At 49.0% G+C, this 24646-nt stretch overlaps 1 protein-coding gene and 1 pseudogene across 1 annotated transcript; one reads left to right on the top strand and one right to left on the bottom strand.

Moving 5' to 3' along the window:
• Positions 1-324: 324 nt before the first annotated feature.
• Positions 325-23806, bottom strand: CHKA (choline kinase alpha; the record flags this gene model as incomplete). Its single annotated transcript, XM_025046263.1, has 12 exons — positions 325-1516; positions 2654-2735; positions 4096-4202; positions 6730-6838; positions 7707-7794; positions 9523-9581; positions 10536-10640; positions 11041-11174; positions 13595-13708; positions 17904-17957; positions 19004-19033; positions 23801-23806. Coding segments are annotated over 12 exons (948 nt in total), but the record flags the coding sequence as incomplete, so codon positions are not given.
• LOC112479315 lies at positions 15787-15905 on the top strand (annotated as a pseudogene).
• Positions 23807-24646: the final 840 nt, after the last annotated feature.

Below are 24646 nucleotides of genomic sequence, written 5' to 3'. Positions count from 1 at the left end.
GAGGGCAGGGACAATAACCGCACACGCCTCGTGGGCGCAGGGAGGAGCTGGGAGGGTCACTCTGAGCGAGCTCTCCAGCAGGAGCGCACAATCAGCGCACTGTCCTTACGGCCTGGGTGGCAAGACACACCCACCTGGTTAAATCCTAACCATCCACAAGCGGGGACAGTGGCAAGTCTCCCTCCTGCCCTGGCCCATCCCACCGCTCTGCTCCCTCCACCGGGAGCAGAGCTGGAGCTGGTGTACGCGCTGTGGCCTGCTGTAGGCACGAGAAGGTGACAAAGTGCCCTCCCTGAGACTCAAGACACATCCAAGAGTGACAGCTGAAGATGGGTTATTTTTTTATTGTTTGTATAGTACAATCTGTGGTAGCAGAAATATATGTACAAAAACAATTCAAATAAGAGTTCAGAGTCAAAAAAGAATTTATCCCAAAGGACATTTAATATATACGGATTTCACAGCTATACTCTAGCCACGCCCCCACATACAGACTGCTGTTTCCCACCGGATGGAGCACATGGGGGGCACCAGGGAACAGTGAGGGCGGGGTGAGCTGGCTGAGCGCCCAGGCCAGGGTTTCCCTCTCCCCAGCTGGCACGCCAGGAGCAGCCAGCCCTGTCACAGGACCCCCAGTTCAGGGTGAGCAGTAGTGGAGGAAAAAGGCAGAGTGGGGAGCAGAGCGGCCTGCTCCCCCCGGGGAGGGCGGATGGGTGGTGTGTGTCTGCATGTCCCCACACCTGTCCAGCAGGCAGCCCTCTGTGGCCATGGCTCACTGCCTGCCTGAAGCCGGGGTGGATAAAGCACGCTCAGCCAGGAGGAGGGCGCGGCAGGGGCTGAGTCCAGTCAGCGGCAGGTTCGTCCGCGTAACCATACGTCCGGCAGGTCCCCGGGCGCTGCCCGCACCCGCCCTACGCAGCCTGCTGTCTCAGCACCAGCCACGTGGACTGAACGGCGAAGGAGCAGCTTCCGGAGGAGCCATGTCACAGTCTGTCCCGTCGCTCACCGCCCTTGGGAGTGAGCAGTCTACACACATTGTCACCTACAGAGAGCCTGGTCACAGTGCTCACCAGCAGAGTGATTGAAATCCTGTAAAAATCAACATCAACCAAAAATGTACCTGCGGTAACACTGCTGACTCTTGCCGTTCACCGTATCTGACCGAAAGCCTCAGGCCCCAAATACGAAATGCCCTGTAGATTAAAAGGAATCTGAGATATTGCACTAGTATACTCTATTTCTGCTTCCCGATCTCATCTGGGTCCTAGCGAAGTCGTAAACGAGATATGCAGGAAATGTTACGCAGTTTTAATACAGTCTTTTGTATCACACACGCCGGTGCGGCGGCGAGGCGGCCAGCCTCTTGCCGCAGGAACAGGAGTGGAAGCACAGAGGGGCCGCTGGCTCGGCCGCCCCCACGCCGTGCAGGGGTGAGGTGCACGCGGTCCTCCCACAGTCACACCCCCAGCTTCCTCTTCTGGTCGAAATAGGCATCAAACCTTGCTTGGGCATAGTCCTAGGAGACAAAAGAAAGAGTGGCCTCACCGAGGGGTCTCGGCCAGGCCACCACCAGCGCAGCGCAGCACGGACAGCGGCATCTTCCGGCAGCCCGGCTACTCTAGAAACGCGCATCGCGCGTGTCAGCTCACCACACCTTCACCTTGAAGGTGCCCAGCTTGGTCACCCTGGACAGCCTGGCCCTGCCAATCCAGATGGGACTTCTGTCTAACTACGTGGCGCTGCCGTGGGTCCCCGTCTTTACCCTGAGTGCTGCGGACACTCACTGGCAGACCTAACAAAAGCTCCTCTTTAAAAGCAAAAGGTCCCAGGGCGCTGGCAAGCACAGAACAAAGTCTGTTTTGTCACAGAGCGTTTGACCGTGACAAATTTGCTTTAAAAATCCAAACTTCTCCTTCTTTTGCCTAATTGCACCTGTGCATTACCGAACCTTCTGCCTGGAAGCAGAGATCGTCCTAACACAGGACTGAGGAGGAGGAGCGAACCAGTCACTTCCTACCCTCCACCACCCAAAGCCAGGTGCGCGCTACAGACTCCGTGCGCCTTCCGCCCAGGACGCCCCGCCCACGCTCGCGAGGCCGCAGAGGCCTTGAAGAAAGGGCAACGACAGCGCCTCTGCGCCAGGACGGTCCTCATTCCTCATGCTCAGCACGAGAAGACGGCCCGGCTCGGCGCAAACCTGCCTGAGACAGGTGGGATGTCTGATTCCGACTCAAAGTCGGGCAGCGAAGGCCAGAGAAAGGGGTGGTCACAGGTGAACCAAACAATCCAGGGCACTGAGGTCAGGTGTGGGGCCTCGAGGGCTCGGATGCCCGGATTCCTGCAGCGGCCACAGAACCAGAACCGCGGACGGACCACACGGCGCTCCCCTGGGGCAGGGGTGGGCCCTGCTGGCCCTGGGGGTGAGCGCCCCGAAGGCAGAGAGCTCCGCCACTGCAGCTGGCTTAAACTCTGTGGCCTTCCTCCCGCGGCTTCCAGGGCTGAGTCCACTGTCCTGGTGCCAGGTTGCCTGGCTCAGGTACTTGCGGGGAGAGGGTGACCCTCTGTCAGGAACGGTCATTTACCGCCAAGCATTCACGTACACTGTGGCATTTTCCCCTGGAAGTAGAAGAGAAAAACTACCCCCCAAACGTACCATGTACCCAAATTCGATGGATGAAATCTTGGCCTGTACGATGGACCAAAGTCCCCAGAAGAGATGGGACGCGAGGGCAAACCTGTAATTACAGAAGCAGGAGACGCATATGAGATGTGTGGCGCCAGCCCGAGGCCCGGTGACGTCACCTCTGCTAGATGGACATCCCAACTCGTTCTCACCCGGTGGATGCACACTCTGCCCGCCATGGCAAACGCAATGGGACGATGTGCCATGGCAACAGAACAGCGGGAGCACCACAGCCGCCCTCTCCCCGCCTGGCCAGTGGCCGGTGGCCTTGCAGGCGCCCGGCACACACAGCACGTTCACGGGACTCCCGTGGAAGCCTTGACGCCATGCTGGCAACGCAGAGGCCACGCCGAGAACCAGCCCTCCGTGTGGGCACAGCACTGGCAGCCCTGCCACACAGCCAGAGGGGGAGGGGCGCGGCAGCTGATCAGCAGCTGCCTGTCCCAGTGGGCAGGTGACACTCGCCCTCCCCCAGCCCCTCCTCTCACATGAGCACAGGAGAGTGACCCAGGTCACCACCTCTGGCTGTATCACGCCTGTCACTGTGAATCCAAGTTCTCCTCAAATGAATACCTTTGGGCTTCATATGAATTCTAATTCTGGGACAAATGCCATGGTATCCTCATCAAACCCACTGTTCTTCTTGCAGTCCTGGACCCACGACAGTCCCTTGGTGCAACCTTTTCTGTCTGAGTCTCCTCCATGCCCCTCTACTTCTATCTGTTCAAGGACCTGAAAGGGACAATCTATGTGCAGGCGGAGCGGAGGGGCAGTCAGGGTGGCAGCATGCTCAGGGGGAGGGGTGTGGACACTTCTGAAGACCACACGGGGGATCTGTAGGTGGATGGACAGAACAAAGTGGGCTCAAGTGATTCGGGTCATTTTTACCAAAAACCCTCCCAGGAGACCGCGAAGGACCGGAGTAACTCGGCTGCTCGACTAGAGATGAGTGCGTGTGCATAAACTGTGGTGTCGGCCTTTGTGGGGTCTGGAAGCTTCCAGCCCTGCTTTGAGAACTGACTCAAACAATACACACAATTTTGGATTGCTTTCTAGGAAAAACATATTAGATGGCGCCCATCACGCCATGAGCATCGGAGACCAGCGTGCACAGGCCTGGGTGGCGACAGCCTCGCACAGTAGGATCTCACGCATGATCCGAGTGCGGCCTCCACCCAGGCGTGCCACCCTCCTGTGAGGACTGTCCCCCTCACCTGCACACACCTGAGAGACCAGAACACATGAACCACACGGGGAAGTGCCTAATGTTCTGTCTGTGATGAAGGACAAGTCCTAGTGAGATACGGTAATAAAGGAGCGCCTAAAACACTCAGCGGCAGGAAGGTATCCCAAATATGTTCTATACAGAGGCGCTAAGCCATCTTTACAAAATGGCAAAGGAAAAGAATTACCTATTGACTTCGACCAACATTTCTTCTTCAATAACGGACTTCTCTTCATTACTGAGGTTTTCATATTCATTTGGGAATGCAGCCAAGTAACTAGAAATAAAATGAAGCTTAGAAAAAAAAAGTAATCGTGTTAGGATCAGTGATGGTTAAAAATAAATGATGTCAATCGCTGTCTCAAAGCATACACATCTAGGTCACATCAGAGGACCCTGGAGAAAGCCTGGCGGTGCCCACCACGCTGCTGTGCCCGGGATGGGGAAGGCGGAAGTTCGCTTTATCCAGCAGTGACCGCTGGGCCCGATGCTGTACTGTTAACAGATGGTACAGGAAACCACCGCTACTTCTGGAGAAAGTATTTCAGTAGAATCATTATTTCCTAATCCACACCCGTGCTTTCCAAAGTCTGGGCGTCAAGCAGGGTAATCCTGCATCTAACTTCCTTCCCCAGGACGGCCGGCGCCGGGACAGCCGACGAGGCCCGAGGGTGTCCCAATGCTCCGTCAGAGTGGGCGCTAGACCGGACAACGTGGGGGCGAGGGGGCGGCTCTAAGATGCTGTGACTATTTACACACTGTGTTCATAAAGTGGCAACGACTAATTAGAAGAGACGGTTTACGTTTACCTAAGGTCATCCCAGGTTCCACACTGAGTCTACATGTGAATTGAGATTTATGTTTCTGCGTGTTAACTCACTTCTCACAACACAATAACTTTTGCAGACAAGGAAACTGAAGCACAGAAACATCCAGCAGGTTACAGCTGGCAGCCACAGCTCTGAGATTCGAATGCAGCAGATGAGTGTTTGAAATCCATGCTTGAACCACCAAGCATGGATTTTAACGCTAGGGGGCGTTAATTTCTGGGGGGTATTAAATGCGGGAACTGAAAAATGAAGACAGAAAACCTGAATTGAATTGATCGACACCCTGACGAAACAGTAATTAACGACCCTCCCTCCAAAAAAGTTCTAGGTCCAGACTGTGTTATGGGCAAGGTTTATCAAACTTTCAAAGAACAGATATCCTTCATCGTATATAAATTTGTTCCAGAAAATAAAAAGGGAGAGTCAACTCGTTTTATAAGACTGGTATAACTTTCACTCCAAAAGTAGATATAATTTTCGTAATGAACATTAAAGGCCTATTTCACATATGTGCATGGATGCACAACTCCTAAAATAAGATAACTGGACCCACTGGAGCATTTCAAAATAACACAACTCATTCAAATAGTTTACTGCAGAAATTTCAGGATGGTTTAACATTTAACAACCTCTCGTTAGTGGACTAAAGGGAGAAATGCATGAGATAACCTTTCTGTATCTACTGAGGTAGCGGGATAAAAATCACACCTCTGTGGATTTTTAAAGCCTCCCAGTAAACAGGGACAGAACTGTCCTCACACTTCCACGCTGTGCAGCACGGCCGATCCGCGGCTCTGCCCCGCCCTGTGGTGAGACGTCCCTTCCCACTGAAATCTCCCCTCACTGGCCTGAGTGTCCTCACCTCGAAAGCTGCCCAGTTTTCACAGAAGTCTAACTTCCCTTTGGCCTGGCAAGAGTTGACACCTGAAGGCTGCTGTCCCCGGCTCAGTGGCCAGCTTTCCCCTCCCCTGCCATGCAGCATGCTGAGGCCCAGAACCTTCCCGAACATGCCGAACAAACTCAAGTTTCTCACAGTCGGCCTTAAAATAAGGCCGGAAGAGAGCAGAGCAGCTCTGGCCCCCGGCAAGTCTGCACCTGAGCACCGCCCCTGCAGTGCGGCCGCCCGCTGACAGCCCTGTGACATGGAGGGAGCTCAGGAAACGTGTGCGGAGCGAGCCGCAGCGGCAACTGACTGCGTCCCTGTCCTCGCCGACCGCTGGGGAGGCTTCTGACCAGGCGACGCTCCAGCAGGACGCGCTGGCGGGGCAGAGGCAGGTGTCGCTGAGGGTGGAAAGGCCGGCCTGGTGCACTCTCCCCCCGCCCTGCTCATCCTCAGCCCGGGGGGCTTTGATGGCGGGCTGAGGTGTGGACCAGAGGGGTTCCCGGGAGGTGACGCCCACACAATCACTGGACTCCCATAACTCAGACAAAAGAGAACTGCCAACGGCACCAACAGCTGCTAAGCCGTGGTACCCAGATCACTTCTCTCTGCTCGCGGGAGACAGAGGGAAGTCATGGATCCTTAGAAGGTGCCCGAAGGAAGGGAGACTGAGCTTTCTAGAGAAAACCAGGAAGGACTGTGGGGAGGCCGAGCTCCTCTCTGGCCGCACACAGGTGTCTTGGGCACAGAGATTTTAAAAAGCTATACCTAAATGTCAAGTTTGCATCTATAGTCAACCGAAAAAAATATTTGAAGCGAAAGGGTTGATTCCTCCTTAATTTCAAATGCATAAAAAGCAGCTATGAAACTGTTATTCTGCGGTGTGTTTGAGACCTTGCTCCTTGGCATATGTCGTCAGGCTCAAATAAACTTATAAAAATTCAAAGAAATGAAATAAAATAAAGCAAAAGGGTTTGCCTAACCATTACACAATTTAAAAGGGGCGTCTTTAAAGATGTCAACAATAAAATAAAATAAAAATAAAGATATAATCAATACCAACTACAGAAAACTGACCAAGGTAGCGAGGATACAAACACCCGCCTCCTACCTGCTGTTTCTTGGTGGGGTACTTCAGGATGTTTGCTCTGAAAAACGGGTACTTTTCATAGTTATAATCATACATCCATTCACAGAAATGATTCCCAATGTCGAATCCCCTGAAAAAGAGATGAAAGATGCAGAGAATGAGGCAAACTATCCGGCACACGGCTCTGTTTGCCTCCTCCTCCGAGTCGTGAGCATCCCTCCCGGCAACAAGCTGGACTTCCCGAGGACCCCGGAGAACGATGATGAGTGTTCGATGATGGGGACACAGTCAACAGTCAATGGGGCCATTACTATAATCACGGCCAACAAAGTTACAAAGCGTCACCTGACCCGCTACTCAAGAGCAATTGTTCCAGAGCATTCTCCTGCAATCAGTATTTTTTAAATTAATTTTTTAATGGTGATATTGGTTAACAAAATCTAATTAGTTTCAGCCGTACACTTTAACAGTAAGGCACATATATATATTTACACTGTGTTTACCTCACATAGATTTCTTTCTGCCACTACATATTTGACCTCCTTCACCTGTCCACCTTCCTCCTCCCTTCTGGTAACCACTAGTCTATTGTCCACGTCCATGAGTCTCTGTCCTGTTCGTTTGCTGCTTTTAGGTTTATATCCCACATATAAGTGATATCATGTGATTTTCCACTTTTTGTCTGGCTTATTTCGCTTAGCATGATTATCTTGAGGTTGCAAACAGTACTTTGATGAAAGGAAATTATCTGAACCAAAAGATAATACCAAATTCTGGATTCTGATCAGTGGCTTCACTGCCTCCACTAACACAGCTGGCTAAGAGGCTGTGCTGGTGCGCACGGCCATCGCGGGCACTGGCACAAAAAGCGATGGCTTCTGGGAAAAGAAACTTCCAACTCAGAACGGCACTGTTAGTGTTTTCTTCTATAACTGTTCGCACACGCGTTACAATACAAAACAGCGCTGAAGTACAGACGGCCTACTCGGAGACATTACCTGTAATTATAACTGCTGTACTCGAAGTCGATGAGCATCAGTTTCTGTTTTTCTGAATTCTCTCTCCCTTCCAGCAATAAGACGTTACCTAAAAGGTGTGGACGACATGACTTTTACTCCAGGCACATTTTATCCTCAAAGGCACAGGCCCCAAACTGTGGAGCGAGAGCCGTTCTGACTCTGTCCGGGAACCTTGACCGTGTGGCGAGTGGGTGCGGCCGCCCGTCTCAGGATGGAGGCCTAGCCCTCGGCGGAAGCCCCAGCAGCCCTCGTGGAAGCCCCTCTGCTCTCAGCAGCCCGAGTAACTGGCCCTGGGCTCCCTGGGGAATGGGGATGGGCTTGGCTCGGTTTTCCGGGGGAGTGCTCCCCCAATTTTTCACATGGGGCATGCAGAAAACGCTGGAGCTCTGACTACCCCAAGCCCTGGCAGCCCTCTGAAGAGTTGGCTGGGGACCCTGCTGTCCTCCCAAAGAGCGTGCCGGGGCGAGCGTGGCTACCACAGGGCTCCGGGCACCACACCTGGCCCCACCGCTTTGCCTCGCCTGGCTTTCTTCCCAAGGAAGAGGCCAGAGGCAGCATTCCCACGACCCTATTTCCTTTAGGGCTGAATTCTGGACCAGAAGTGGACTGGCCGCCACACTGGCTCGTCAGGCCTATGTTCTGAGACCCACACTCTACATAATGTTCTCTGTCCCTACGGGGCTGGCAGGAGGCACCCACGAGCCAGCCTGTGCCCCTCTGCTGGCCAGACCCTCTCCAGGGTTTCTGCGGGAGGCACAGTTCCCAGGTGTTCCGGCATACACCTTCTGTCCCCAGAAGTGGCAGAGGCAGATGCCCACAGGAGTAGGACAAAGCAAATGCACGACTCCCATTTCCTCTGTCCTCGCCACACATCTGCCATCGCTGGCCAGCTGACCGCCCTCGCACCTTCTGTTTGGTGAGGTAACAACACACAAAACTGGCTGATGTGTCTACATCCTGCTGGACTGGACTTGGCTGGCAACGATCAGGTAATACGTAAATAGTACTTTGGCTCAAACTAAGGTCTTACTGATGACTGGTCTTCAACAAGGTCTGTTCTCAGAATTAAGCTATAGAGCCTGGCAAAGGGTCTGAGGGTGGACCTCAGCCAGCTGACACAGAGGACAAGGATAGTGGGAAAAACCACGCCACAGCCAGGCACTGCTGTGGCAGGAAGGGGACCTCTGATTAAACCCTCGAGCCTGAAATCACGTTGGGCAAAGTTCGGTTACAGTAAGGGGTATATGGCATCGGGATTTTATTAGCGCGGAGAACCCAGAAGTCATTCACAGCACGTGACCCGATGCGCAGAGAGAAGGCGCCTTCGGTGCGCTGCAAGGCGCTGCCCGAGGCAGAAGGCAGGAGCCCGGCGCCGACGAGGAGGTGGGCCCGTCCTTTCGCCGCTTTTCCAGATTCATAAAGCCAAAAGCATTTACGGAAAGAAGTTAAACACTGAGCCCACGCGTGACTTAGGAAGTTGAAGGCCTTTATCCCAGCCCTCGGTCTAGTGAACATTCTGATTTTTTCTATGAATGTGTTTTTTACAGAAATGGGACGATATCCTACGTTGTACTTAAAACTTGCTTCCTTCTTTTAATATCCTGGAGACTTTTTCTGTTGCTCTGCATAAAACTCGACCTGTTGAAGAGTTACACAACACTTCATTGTCTGGCTGTGCCGTAATTTGATGCCTCTAATCCTCTCTTCCTGGACACCTGGCAGGTACTACCGCGCACACCACACGGGAGACAATCTTTTAAGCACGCACATGCGCGCCTAACAGACGCAACCTTACCTTCTTGACAGTCATTGTGACAAAATACAACTGGAGATGGAGTGGATTCAAGCAATGATCTGGGAAAGGAAGAGTTTGCTATTATGTACTGAACTTTTAAGAAGTTAAATGCAAACAGTCCCGCTCCCTTGGCAAGCCCAGCCCTGAATGTGAGCTCCAAAGCGACAGACACACAGCCCCTGGGTAATGTCCGTCACGTGAATTCTGGAAACTCTGTCACGCGGTGACAGACCTACAGCAGTTCAAACCGGAAATACACGCGGGCCCCCGAGCATAGCTGGCAGGACCTCCGCCCACGCCTTCCTGTCCTGAAAGCCCTCACTCGTCCCTCCTCAGAGAGCACGACTGACCACTGACCAGAGCAGATTCCTCTCTGTCAGTCTCCTTTGGCTGCCATGTTTCCTTCACAGCACCTGTCTCAACTTCACATCATTTCGCCTGATTACTTGTTTTCTCGTTTCTCTTGATAAAACAGAAGCTCCTTGAAGGACGTCTCGGTCACCGTTCCCTCAGCACCAATCATGAGAGCCAGACCAAGGGACATGCGGCTTTTGAGTAATGAAAGGTGTAAATCCTCCCACTCAGGGGATGAGTGCACCCCGAGGACACCACGGCAGCGTTGCCTCAGAGACCGGTGTCAAGCCTTCTGCTCCATGTCCCCTTAAGTTTGGGTGGACACGTCCCCCTCGCTATTGACACGCCCCGGCCTGGCCCCATGGTTTGTAGTTTTGGTTTTGTTTCAGGAAAAAACCTACGGCTCTAGTCACTGACCATTCTTCTAGAATCTCACCTCCGCCATGAAAACTTTGTGGATGACCAGAGGAGGGATAGCACTCATATAAAACTATAATTCCGGATTACAATATTCATCTGTTTGAACTCATCCTGCGAAACCCATGCAAACGCCAGACAGACCTGAGGCAACGCTTAACAAATGATCGATAACTGTTTCGGTGACTAAAAACTGCTAGACAGAGGCACTCACCGAGTCAGGAACAGAAGCAAATACCCACCTCAGGCTCTCTAGTTCCAAAGGCAGATTGTAACTGAGGAATCTGTGGAGCTGCTTCGCTCTGGCCTCCCCGGTAAATTTAATTCTCAGCACTTGATTTAGGTATCTTGCAAAAAAAGGAGAACAAAACAGCATTGCTCAATTCACGGCGACTTGTCCTTGGGGCTCTAGTTAAACACAGTCATGTGACACCAGGGGAACCCCCATCTCCGTGGCGGGGGAGGGGAGAGGGCACAGGGTCCGGGGCACTCTGGGAAGCAGATTTTCTGCCCATCCACCTGTTCAGTAGCATTTCTGCAAACAAGTCTTCTGTCTTGATTCAGGAATGGATTTTCACGTGGAAGAAAGATTTATTCATGCATGAGGCGAACGCCACCAACTGACGGCCTGCACACCGGCAGACCAAAGGGACACCTCCAACCACGTGGCAAAGCACGCTCACCTCTGGCACCTCTGGGAGCTGCCAATGTAAAACTAAGTTAGAGCCAAGTGATTTGACCACTTACTTTTCCATTGTTCCAAAAAGCCATTTTGGTTCCTTATTGAATGGCATTTTCATACCATGAAATGTGGCCATTTTCTCAGCTATTTCTGCAGAAATATCTGGCAAACTTAATTCTTCAGTGTCTAATCGCCGGCTCTGAAATAAAAGAAGGACGTTAGAAAATGGCATTTACCCAGACAACCCAGGAAGTATAGCTCACGCCATCTTAAGAACTAGAAGCCAGGTTTTGTGGGGCATCTAAGTCTCGGCTACTGCACGAAATTCCCTTAAAAATGAGCGCTGTGCCTGAACGTGGCGACCCAGCAACTGCTCTGGCACTTAGCAGTGAGGAGGACGCCACCTCCAAAGGTCGATTTCGTTTTGAACCTTTTAATTGTGACAAAATACAACTGGAGACGGAGTGGATTCAAGCAAAGTCCTTCGCACACAGGACCTAGGAGTCTGCCTTGTTCCCTCAACCGAACACCAGAAGTATGCACCTTTGCTCAGGCTAAAACTCCAGGTCTGCGGCAGCTTCTTAAGTGCCCAGCGTCTCGCTCCTTCGCTAGTGTCTGTAAAATGCGAACCACGACATGAAAAGTAGAGACGACAGCGCAGGTGAGGGCTCGGGGCCAGCACTGAGCCGGGGAGGCCGCGACAAGTGGCAGGCGCCTCGTGGTCAGGGCTCCCTGACAGCACGGGGCCGAGTCCGCTCCTGCACTCTGGCACCCTCCACAAATGACCACGCCACGGTAAGGACAGGGCACTCAGCTTCGAGCGACAGGACATCGAGATCTCTTAAGGCAGCCTGCTCAGCTTTCACAGAGCTCCGTTAAAAAATGCCAGTAATTTGTTCGGCAACGTGAAAACTTTTCAGCTGACGTGCTCAAAGACGAACAGATCTCAGGATTCCAGGTTCATTTGCCAAGAAGGGAAATGAGACTATCTCCCACATTGCCTTCTGAAAGGTGGGGCTCACCTCACCCCACGCTGCCGGGGGTCCAGAGTCAGCCTGGAAATAGCACACGGCGTCAGCCTTAGCCAAGTGAAATGGCTCTTTCTGCGGGTCAATAACAGTTGACTATTGGCAGTTTCTTATGGTTCGACCCAGTGTTTTAAGAGAATTTTCTTTAAAACATCACTATAAATAATACACACAAGAGCACAGAACTTCAGAACTAGGAGCACATCAATTCCACAGACGCCACAACCTATGAGTCCTGGTCTCAGCTCATAGGTTGATAGTGGGGGCTGTTCGAGTTGTGTTCACTGGTCTCTTATCTTTTCTAAAAACGGTTTTACACCCATGTCTGGATGAAATAACTATTGCTTTGCTCCTATCAGGCTTTATTAAAATGGTATGATACTACATGTAGTCTTCTGCAATTTAGTTTTACCAATCAATATTATGTTGTTAAGATGCATCGCACGCATGTTGCCACTTGTAAACATATGAAGTCTTTTATATTTGGAAAATTCTTTTGAATATTTTATTCTCTCATTTGATTCTCATGCCAGATGGATGTTACTGTCTTTACTGGGAAAATTATAAATAAAAACACAGCCAGGTGCCAGGGAAGACACTAAACGTAAATTCTGGTACAGTGAGGGTAACACCCACTTGCTTAAGCGTACCCTCGAGGGCGGCTGGCACACATGGCGCTGCTGGGGAGGCAGATCACAAGAAGGCTCCTGCCCTGGCTGTGGGATTAGACCAAGGAACCCCAGCTGGATGCAGGTGAGCAGAGCATCCCCTTGAACCAGGTGTCCTTGCGCTCAGTGCCACCTGCACAACTGTACAGGGCTATTCGTGACCCTAGTTCTTAAGGAGCTCATACAGGTTAAGAGGGGGACCCTGCACCGTAACTGCAGACCTGGCTGTGAGTGGGAACGCGGCCAGCAAGGCTCGGCATCGCCACCCATACAAGCTACGACCCACATTCACTGTAAAGGGAGCTGCCGAGGCCCCAGGCCGGCTGTGGGGGAGGGGGTCGGCACACACATGGCAGGCTGGAAAATGTTATAGCGACATTAAAAATGCCTCAGGGCAGCAACAAAAGGACAACAGTCCTGACTCAGAAACAGAGGGTTTGCGGTAGGCCTTGAAATCAGAGAGGAACTTCACGGACATATGGAGACAGGGCTGATGCCAAATAGGGGGACAATGGGAGACAAGGCAAAGGGCAGTGATGGTGGCCCCACAGACCACACCGAAGACCAGAGATGTGGCACAGAGCGGTCAGGGCCAGGGGTTCTGCAGCCAGTTTTACATGGAGGCCCAGAAGGTAGGGGGAACGAGGTGCAGTGAAGCTGTTTCAGGGCAAGTGGCTTTGGCAGACAACAGATGTTAAGTCTCCTGTATTTTTTATTTGGATGAATATACTCTGTAGGAAAGACAGAGGGGTCCGATGTACATTCAACAGGAATGTGCTTTTTCTTTATTTCTGATACGGTTTCATAACACAGGCCGCATTTACTATTTCGGCCCCAGCATCTCGGCCTCTTGAGGGATCAGACAGAGAACCCGTGTTCCGTCTGTGGCACATGGCGCCCGACCGGCCGCGAACATATCTTACCGGGATGAACTCCTCCAGGCGGCCCTGTGGGAAGATGCCATACAGCTTTGGCCCAAGCGATCTCTCCGCGAGAATGGCAAACATAACGCTCTCCAGGACCATGGCCTCGGCCCCCTGAAACAGACGCCAGCAAAGCAGGTGTTACTGATTGCTGACCGCGTGCTGGCTTCGTCCAATCCCACACCAACTCTACGATCAGGCATTATTTTTATTATTATTACTGTCCCCGCTTTAAATGTGAAGACACAGAGATGAACAGATCTTGTAATTTGCAGGATCCATGCAAACATGACACTATATAAATGAGACTGAAAATTCAAGTTTGATGCAGGTCATTGACTCTAAAAAATAGAACAATATCTATCAATACTTGACTGCTTCTATTAGTTTTATAACTTGTATGAATCTTACCCTTGGCACCTCATCAAAGGCCATGACAATACCAGCCATTCTGGTGAAGGCTGACTTGCTGTTCAGTGGACAGTGCTGAGTGAAAGCGAATGGGCCGGAGGGCCTTCTGCCTCCTGAACTCGTCTGTGGGTCTCGTGAGTTTGAGAATTACTGATTTAGATACGGGGTGTCTAGGTTTTCTGGCCTAAAGAGCGCCCTAGCGGGGAACATTCGAGGTTTCAATGTTCTGCTCTCATCCCTCCATCTTCTCCTGTGTCATTTAATGTCTGTCTTCTTGCGAAACCTCTATGATGCTCATTCGTGCTGACTTCTGTCCTAAATACTAATGTGGATCTACGATCATTTTGCTCTCAAAATCCATCTTTCGGTCTCAATTCAAATTCTCAATTCAAAGTCATTCCTTAGTCCTTTCCCCTTAAAAAGCAAATTACAGCTTAAAAGTTCCCATCTGTTAGGGTGAAGGAATAGGAAGGGAGTTCTTCTTAACCAGAGGCGTCCCCAACCTCTTCGAGGGCTTTTCAAATGGCGTTCCTGAGTGGAAGGTGTCTGCAGAGGGGCCGGCAGGTGTGCCCTGGACATGCTCTCAGGGGACTCTAATTCACCCCTTGTAAAGAAACGCGCTGTGGAAATACGAGCTGGAGACACTGTTCAAAAGAATGGAGCTCTTTAAATGACAGTCACATTACGGAGCATGAACTGACAGACGTAGCGGGTCAAATTCACAGGCAATGACTAAAGTTAGTGAACAGAAAACAGAAAGAGAAAGGATGGCTCCTACATCGTGTGGGGGGGACGGATTTGTTGGTAATCCCCCACAATTCTAGCCTAGCCACCGTCTTGTATAATCCCCACTATCATGGTCTAACCATCACCTGGCGAGGCCCAATCTTTATTTACTAATTTGCAGTTTTGTATATATGGCCGCTATGGACGAAACTGTGCCTCCCCTCCCAAGCCCCCGAATTCATCAGTTCAACCCTAACCTCCGATGCGATGGCATTTGGAGGTGAGGACTTGGAGGTGACTGGGTTTGGATGAGGTCATGAGGGTGGAGCCCTAATGGGATCAGTGGCCTTCTAAGAAGAGACAACAGAGAGTGTGTGCTCTCTCCCCCCCAGCGCCACGTGAGGACACAGCGAGAAGACAGTGTCCGCGAGCCAGGGAGACGGCACCCACGAGAAGGTGGCGAGCGGACACCCTGCCCTCCAGCCTCCAGGGCTGCGAGACAGCGCTGTCTGTGGTTTATGCCCCGGGGAGTTTGTCAGAGCAGCCCGAGCAGACTAGACAATGACAACCAGGACACAGCACTGATCAAGTTAATGGATTTTCGAGCAGGATCTGGCATCACGCAGGTTTTATTAACCCTTAGAGAATGACAGCAAATTCCTGACATCTCTGTTTAGCTGGCTAAACGTCTGCCCCACTCATCGGACCTGACAGCAAACCTGTGTGGAGGCAGTGACTCCTGCCTCCAAATGGTCCTCAAGTCCAGCATCAGAGTTGCCCCCTGGGAGAGGAGCCCCAAGACCTGCAGAGCGTTCCTCCCTCTCCACTTGGACACCGGGACGCACTGAAGCCGAGGCGAGCGCCGGCGGCAGCGCGGGGCGCAGGGCGAGGGGCCAAGCTCAGCACCGGACCGGGAGCCTGCCGTCAGTGGCTCCTCGCCATCTGTACAACCCCACCTCAAGGTGCCGACCCATCCCCAGTCGTCACCAAAGCGTGTGATCGGCATTTCTCCTGTCTAGGTATTGGGATTTTGTTGGGATTAAAATCTGTTTTTAATCTACGGCCATGCTACCCTAAACAAGCCCGATCCCGTCTGATCTCGGAAGCTAAGCAGGGTCGGGCCTGGTCAGTACTTGGATGGGAGACCACCTAGGAAGACAAGGTGCTGTAGGCGTAAAAAATAAATAAAATAGTAAGGGATTGTAAGCTGACAAGGTCCTTGCAATCTCTGAGGTCAACCAAGGGTTGCCTTGCCTAGAAAAAAAATTTATTTGTAACTCTCCTCTGTGTAGAGTGAATAAGCTAAAGGACTTCAGCGCTGGCACTTCACGAAACACATACGTGTAGCCAATTTAAATATTCCTTAAAGCCTGAAGTTTCAGGTTTTATGAATAGAGTTAAACCCCATTTCATTATTTCAGTAAGTAATTTTGCACGTCACGTCCACTTAGTACAAAGGCCACTGGGAGTGGACGCGACTGAACACACACGCCATGGGCAGAACCCCGCAGAGCCAGGTTGACCCATCACCAGGAATGGAGACGAGAACAGACATTCTTAAGTCTGTCCATTCTTAAGTGGACAGACTTAAGAATATTCCAATCTCTTTGGCATTACTCTGAACACGTGAACGAGAGGCACCTTTGTACTAATGTGATACTGCAGCTTGATATTTATTCACAATAAGGAGCAAAGGGTGGTGGTGTATGGGGGGAAGATTCTGGAAAAAAAGAAAAAGAAAAAAGCACTAAGTAACGAGCAAGAAAAATGGGTAGGTTAAGAAGGATGGCATGTAATCTTAGAATAATTCAGTGACTAGCGGTCTTTTCGTAACCACGAGGTCTCCAAGCACCTAAGCGGAACGTCGGCACCCCAGGAGAGACAGGTGGCAGCAGGCATGAGTTCCAAGCAGGGGGCTTGGGCGGCCTACAGGAGAAAGGCAAGGACAAGGTTTGGATGAGATGGCCTGAGGAAAAAGGCTGGCACGGGAACAGGGCCCTGGGCCAGGCTGTGGAGAGTTCTAGCACTTTAACTCTAGTTAAGTGTGGAGAGGAGCCTAGAGAGGAGGCGTGGGAGGTGGGACCTTAGGGAAGGAGACGCTTCGGGGTGGGCGGGGTCACGTCGACGCAGCTGCCAAGTCCACAAAACGAGGACTGAGATAGACTGGATCCAGTGTCACGAAGGTCCTAGTGGCCCAACAGTTTCGGCCACCAGGAGCTACAATGGTCTATGCACGAAGGGCTCAGAATGGTCACAACCGGAATGCCAATCACTCTGCACCCAATGCCACCCAGTGTCGCCCCAGGGAGCACCAGTTCCAGATCCTCCAGACCAGGCTCTCCAGGGAGGGGGTGTGCAAAACAGTCCACTAAAATACGAGGAAAACACACCACTACTTTTATTCCTTTTAATAATCTCACCTCCTTTTAATATCTGTGTCTCGATTATTTTACTAACTAGCAGTTAGTAATTAGTAAAACCGGTATATCCGCAAGTGTATAGATACGTGTTTCACATATGCTTTCTGTGTGTACACACACACACACACACACACACACACACTCCTTATACATAAGCGTGCGTGTACCGGGAGAGAATGCTCAAAAGCTTTTTTCTCTCTGCTGCGGGAGTGAGTGCCCCAGATGCCCCACTTCTGAGCCTCAGACACGGGACAAGTCGACACATCAGTGCGCGTGACCCCAAGCTCTTTTGAATTTATGCATTTTGGGGCGTGGGGTTTCCTAACGCGCATCTCGTAGTGGAGGAAGGAGCCTTCCCACCTGGGTACCATGCGCAGGGGACACACTCGTACTTGTCCCAAGGAGAGTGGCCGCCGAAACGACTGCGCAGGGACGGACACGAGGCGGCGGCGAAGCCCTGCTTGCCTCCACGTCAGAACATCACGCACAAACGTTATCCCGAACTGCCGTCTCGGCACCCCGAGAGCTGTTCAGCTTGTCCTAAAGACACCAAGCGTCCACTACCTCCACTCGCCGCGGGACTGGGAACACACGTTGTCCACGCAGCCTTACTCAGGTGGCTCCGATATGCCAAGAGTCCTTCCTCTTGGACGGACCGACCAGGCCCCTCCAGGCACTGCCCAACGACAGTGGCCGAGGCCGGCAGCCAGGTTTACACCTCGCACAGATGCGGAATGGGCTTCGTTACTTACTTGAAATTCATTTTCTTTCTGAGCTTGTTCGGATCCCTCTTTATTACAGGACCTCTATGAATGAGAAAAAGCAAACACTTCCGGTGAGATGGGGAACGGCAAGCAGACACTCACTTCGCAACCACCAGAACAGCCGGGGGTAACGAAACATCACAGATCTTTAATGAGTGTTTCTCGGCCCACTGATGCCATCAGTAGCAGTCTAAAATGCACCACCAGTGTCCAGCACTAGTGCCAACACCCGAGGAATCTCTTCATTTCTTTACAAGAAAAGGGATGTGCTGTTGAGACCAAATAGCTGTGACACGACCTCTCCGGTATACCAGTTCGCAATTTCATTGTTTGAGGAAAGTCAGTAGAGGGCGCTCTTCCAAACAGGTCTTCTAAAGACAAACGGTCAAGCTGAGTCTCACCCGTTCAGCTAGGTGTTTCGTTCAAAGTCAACGCAAACCCGAGGAAGGCTTTCTTCCGGCACGAGCATGGAGGGTACACATGGACACGTGCCGGTGTCAAGCGTGGTCAGCACAGAACTGGGACGGAACTGTGCAGGCAGGCAGCGTGGCACAGTATCTGCATAGATGAGCCCGCCGACCAGCCACTTTCACAGACTAACCCTGCTCGTTAGGCCTGTCTCTAGCTCAATTTGAATTCTTCTTCCACCAAAAAGAAGGCGATGCAAATTTAATCAAGTCCCTAAACTTATTTCGCATATTAACATAGGAAGGGATACTTCTGAATCACTTTCCTCAATGAAATTGCAAAGTACTGGTAACCAGGATTCTAGCAATAGCAATGGCTAAATCATTAACTACCATCTGCAACTCTGGCTCCATCCTTCATGGCACAGATCACAGTTTTTAAAAGCAACCCCCACCCCATGTGCTTCAGAAACCTTCACACTATCTTTAATCAAGGGATGGGGGGAAAGCGAGTCAGAAACTTAAGTATTATGTCAAAATGTTGCACGCAAATATTGCCTTTAAAAATATGTTGTTATAGTTAAAGTCTGCTTAAGCCAGACACAGAAGGAAGCCCGTAAAGGAAGCTCTTTAAAAAAATTTTAAGGTAAAAGATTCTTGAACATCCCGTGAAAAACATACCTTTCCATTCCACAGCTTTATCAAAAATACCTGTACCAGGGGTGGAAAGTGTGGACAGGAAAAAAAAAATGCCACGTTAAGCAACACCAGCTACTCTAGCACCATGCAAAACCCTAGTGATTTAAAGCAACCACTTTCATCCATCAGACACATTCCGCAGATGTTTTAATGCTTTTATATAAATAGTACATGTTCTAGCTTACTCGATATAAAAGCAAACAAAATAAATACCCATGTGCATGAAGCTATTGGCAAAAAGACTTGCCCTTATACGTACTCAATATCTTTTACAGTTAAGTACACTTTGTACAAAGTACAGAACGTACAAATGGGGTATATGTAATATTTTCATTTGCGTAATCTGCATCTCTCTGATGAAAAGGTGTTACAGGTTAAATCCCGTTACAATGAGAACTACAAGAATAAAAATAAAACAAGAATACTTTCAGACCTTTGCTGATGGCTGCGATAAATCCGAGGTGGGGGTGAGTGGGTTTCATGAAAGCCTCCCTCCTCCCTTAACTCTAAAAGACTCTCCTGACCACTGTTTACCTTGGAGTCAGACTATCTCCTCTCTCCAGTGGCCGGCAAGTCACTAATGAATTAGGGACGTACCAACCTTCCATTTATTAGTCGCCCCCCAAAGCACCAAGCAAATCCTGGTGCTTACTATACTTTTCGGGTGGCATGGATAACTGCACACGCCCGTGCCGTGAAGGTCAAGGTGGCCAGCTAAAGGTGCACCCTAGGGTGACAGCTGACCAGCTATGGCAAACTTGCACGCATGATCCCGGCAGTGGTATAACTGGCTACAGTGTTAACCAGAATGCTGAAAGGGGCTAAAGTGCCCCCAAAACATTAAATCCTTGTGCTTTTTTTCTCAAAGGAAAGTTAAGCACAAAAAAAGTTCTATAATCTGATACATTATATATCGATACTTTGTAGAGCAAGCTTTACGACAAATAAGAAATCTGGATAACCTATTGAAACTTGTTGTAACGGGATTTGACCTGTAGGAAATTCTAGATGACTATGGTTATGCCTATGCTGTTATTACTCAAACTGTATCTTCTTAGGAAGATACAGTTAAACGGGTTATTGAGCCAACAGAAGTCCCTTTTCCTCGTCTAATGGTGCTCTCAAAGGCAAGTCGCTCCGTCCAACGTTAGAACTGGTTTAGTTCCCAAGGCCATTCCTTTTTAACACATTAGCAGCATTAAGAGAAAATAAATTGTCACTCATTTCCCCATCCTGTCGTGTCACCCCCAAATGAATGCATTAATTATACCATAAGAGCACCATCACAAAGGCAAGTGGACTTCTGCCACAGACGACCCCCCGTTCTGTTTCCTCAGTACAGAATGTTCGGGTTCCCTCAATCCTGCAAATAAGAAGAGTAAGACCAGGAAGTTTCAAACCAAGAAGATATTCATGAAAAGGTGAGAGAAGAGGCCACCTCCCGAGGTGAGCCAAGAAGAGACTCACAACGTCAAAAAAAGAGGTCAGAGAACGTTTTTGTCCAGAAAGAAAGTAAAATATATCTCGGAATATGTGAGATTTTACTTCAGACTTACAAATTTATCTGAAGCAGATTTTAAAATATATTGTACAAATATTTAACATGACTGAATTTTTGGCCAACTCGCACGTTAATAAAAATCGGTTTTCATAAGTTATAAAACTAAAAAAAATTTTACGTTTATTAGACCTTTGAACACTGGTTATTTAATGTTAAATAATTATTAGGATTTTTTTAATGTGAACGTTATCATGGTCATTTTTTAAAAAAACCATCTTATATAGATTCAGATCGAAATATTCATGGAAGAAATGATACGTCTGGAATTTGCTTCGGAATAACCCCAGAGAATGAATGGGGGTGAAGACGAAAGGAGACTGATCAGGGTCAAAGATGGACGTGGGGCACTTGGGGTTCATTAACGCTGGGGTCCACTTCGGTATGTATCTGAAATTCCTAATACTAAAGTGTTTAAAATAAACACTGAAATTTAAAGACCTAAGAAGATCAGAATGCATCAAATGTGCTTAAGAAGACACCCAACTCCAATGAATATACTAAAAGCCACTGAACTGTACCCTTTGAATGAGTGAATTCGGCATGGTAGACAGATGTACGAAAGAAAACACAAAAAGACGATACCCAACTATAATTAAAAATGGACCGCCACTGGCTCCCTTCCATCTTCCTCATTCTTCGAACTATTTTGGGCTTGGTTTTCAAGAGACTCTACAAGTATTCATTAGACCGTGATGTAGGAAATAAAACGAACTAAAGTGGTAGCAATAATAAATGGGCATGTACGGGTTTATATTTTGTTTTAAGGTTATAGATTTTAAAAGCTGAAACGGATTCTGATTGGCCAAGAACTTTTAAATTTAAAACCTAAATTCTTAAAAGCCTAAATTCTATTATCTAGGAAATAAGATGAGAAAATAGAGGATTCCCGTTTTTTACTTTACACACTTTCGTACATTAAAACGTGTTTAAAAGTATGTTACTTTTATAGTAACTGTATTTAATGCAAGGGTTCAAATGTTGCTCTTCTGACAAAATCGCACTTAAAGGCTTTTGTACTTTAAAGACCGTGAAAAAAGTAAATGTTCGTATTACAGGACAATAGTTTTCGAAATGTTCTATTTTGTGATTTGAAAAGATGATGAAAATCCACGGGTAGTAAGAAAACTTTATGGGTAAAGATGAGGAAATATCACTTGATTGAATCGTTGTATCTAATTTCAGAATACAAAGACGGTCTGCTTTAAGTTCCCTGACGTTCCACAATCTAACCGATTTCTTTCTTTCAGTGTGTTGAAGCCACTAGACAGACTAAGCTCTCATCATTGGCCAAAAGTTTTCTCTAACGATGAGGGACCCAGTCTTATGACCAAACTACTCTGATACAGCCACAGCATTTGTGAGATGAGCGAGAGCAGCACCTTGGTTTTCCCTAGAGTCTGTGTTGTATGCGTGGCTGTGCGTATGTCAATAAATTAGTCCAAGTGGCATACAGCGATGCAAATGTCATTGTAATACCCGCAAATTTATCTTCAAAGCATCTTTAAAGATTCAATACTATGTGAGCTGCTCATGGGACAGGTTGGGAAAAGTGATGAATCAGTTACAATGAATGACATGTCATCATGCTATTTAAGAAATCAAATCATTATCAACTACAGTTAATAAGTAGCCATTATGTTAAGTACAATGGTGGCTACAGAAATAAAATGATACAAATCAGAGTGTTTTATAGAAACATGGAAGACAGTCTCCTTCCCACCAGCTTCTTCCCCATCAAAAAGAGAACTAAATGAATTGTCTCTATTAAAGGTTACAGCTATATCAGAGAGGAGTTGGTTGTGGCTTTTTAAAAATGCTTTTGACGCCAGAAATGAGTGATTAAGAAAGAATAATCCAAATATTAGCTAGACAACTTCTAGGTGACCTAAGATGGTCCAAGAAAATCCCTCTCTCCAGTTATCTGGGATTATCCTCATGAGTTGAGTCCTGCGCCACTCACTTCCAGACTTGGCATTTGCCTGAGAATAAATAACAAGCGTGTCCCACTCCACTGAACGCTCAGTACCTGAGACACTCATTTGGTCCTGGAGTGACAAGGGCTTCTTTACTGTGCAGCCCGCGGCTGTGAGGACTTCTAAGATCCATCTCCGTTTCTGACCACACTCAACTCTCTAGGAGAGAAAAAATTCTCAGCACGGGGATGGCGCTGCGGGCAGCCCTGTCAATGACGGGACTACGCCCCATCTCTCCCGGGAGCGGGGCAGGGAAAGCGTGGGAATCCTGGCTCCACAGAACGACAGCGGTCACGTGGCTCTTTCGATTGCAATTCTGCAGTACGTTTTCTTCTCTACGTCATCACGGACCCTAACCTTCTTTCTTCCAGGTTTCTTTAAAAACAGTCTGTAATTATTCTTTTGTGCTTATAGCATTTTCTGAAATTATTTTACAGAACGCAATGCAATGATTTAAAACATAGTTTATGTGATTATTTGATGCTTCTGAACTCTGCAAACTGGGTGCCTCGATGCACATCAGCAGGAGACCAGCACCCCCACTGACCGGCCGGCAGGAGGGCGTTGGGGTGGAAGCCCTGGGAAGCAAGGCTCCTCCTAGAACCATCTGGAAGTTTAGGTCTGATGGGGGGGGGGGCGAGGCTCCTGAGGCATGAACACCCCAAGGGCTGAATTTGAAGTGACACAGCCCCAGGAAGAGTGCCGTGGCTTCTCCAGCCTGCGATGCATCCGCACGGGATCGGTGCCGGCGAACCTCATGCAGGTGTCAGGGACCCGGCAAAGACATGAGAAAGGGTACTAACCGAGAAGGAAGGAAGGAAGGAATTTTGTTTCCAGCTCTGACCAAAATATCAATAGAGAGAGAGTTTCCTTAATGCTGAAAGCGGTTTGAAGGAAGAAAAAGGTTAATACTTCAAAGAGATTCTCAAGTTGAGGCCCATACATTTCCCAAATTAATAAATGTTTGTCATTTTCTACTGAGGAAACAGAAGAAGGGATCTGATTTGCCTTGACCAAAAAAAAAACAAAAAAAAAACCCAAAACGTAAAGTGCTATATTAAATACATAACATTCTGACATCTTAATCGCGCCGCACCTCTCTGAGCACGGCATGAACTGTAGCTGGTGCTACTTAACAGAAGCATGACAACTGTCTTTTTAAAAAACATTTCTTGAAACCAAGAACTAAAAGAAAGAAATTAAAGCTGTAGAGAATGCTCCGACTTCAGAGGACTCATACTATACCGTGAATCGTGTCTGTCACCTGGAAACCAGAGTGCTCCAGGCACGATCGCATGGACAAGCCTGCAGCAGAGAACACATGCACATACAGCTAAAGTGGTACATTACCCCCAAACGCCCTTCACGCCACCCAACACAGACATTCCTTCCCAAGAGGGGTGGGCTGCGGTCACAGCATCGTTCCAAGTGCGAGAAATCTGTATTGGCTTCATGCTATGAATCTCAAACATTTAAGACCAGCGAGACAAAGACACTATGAACATGTCAAAATCAGACAACGGCAATCTCTGGTTTATTTAGTTATCAAAAGAAGGCACCGAAGCAGGTATGGAAGGCAGGACTGCGGACAGTAATTCGGCCATCGTCTTCGGTGAGTACTAACTGAAGAAACGCTAGGTGAGGCCAAATGTCACACGCAATTCTAGAAAAACGTTTCACTTCTGAGAGGGAGGTTTTGACTAAGAAATAGATATAACTACACCATATTCTAAGTACAAGGGAGATTTTTCAAAGCAGGGTCAACAAAACGACTTAAACTCGTGATGACCCTAATACAATGAGGAAAAAAGATGGACTCCGCAGGACTCAGTCACCAGGGACATGCGCTCTCAGCCTCTTGGGACGAGGCAGGGCTCTCTGTGGAGGGACATCGGTCGCACCGTCTGCACAGTGTGACCTTAGCTCCAGAGAAAAATGCTTGTAAGCAGATAATTTTTCAGTAGCCAATAGTTCAATATTAACTATCTGTGGGCGGTTCCACATTTTATTATAGTTTAATTTTTAATTAAACGGGGGTTAAGAGAAAAGAGGGAAGACAAAATTTTGTTACCTGCATTAAAAAAAATACCA

The sequence above is a fragment of the Pteropus alecto genome, unplaced genomic scaffold (assembly GCF_000325575.1).
Source record: "Pteropus alecto unplaced genomic scaffold, ASM32557v1 scaffold43, whole genome shotgun sequence".
NCBI lineage: Eukaryota > Metazoa > Chordata > Mammalia > Chiroptera > Pteropodidae > Pteropus > Pteropus alecto.
The sequence above is the reverse complement of the archived record's forward strand: the minus strand, read 5'-3'. Positions and strand labels throughout refer to the sequence as shown.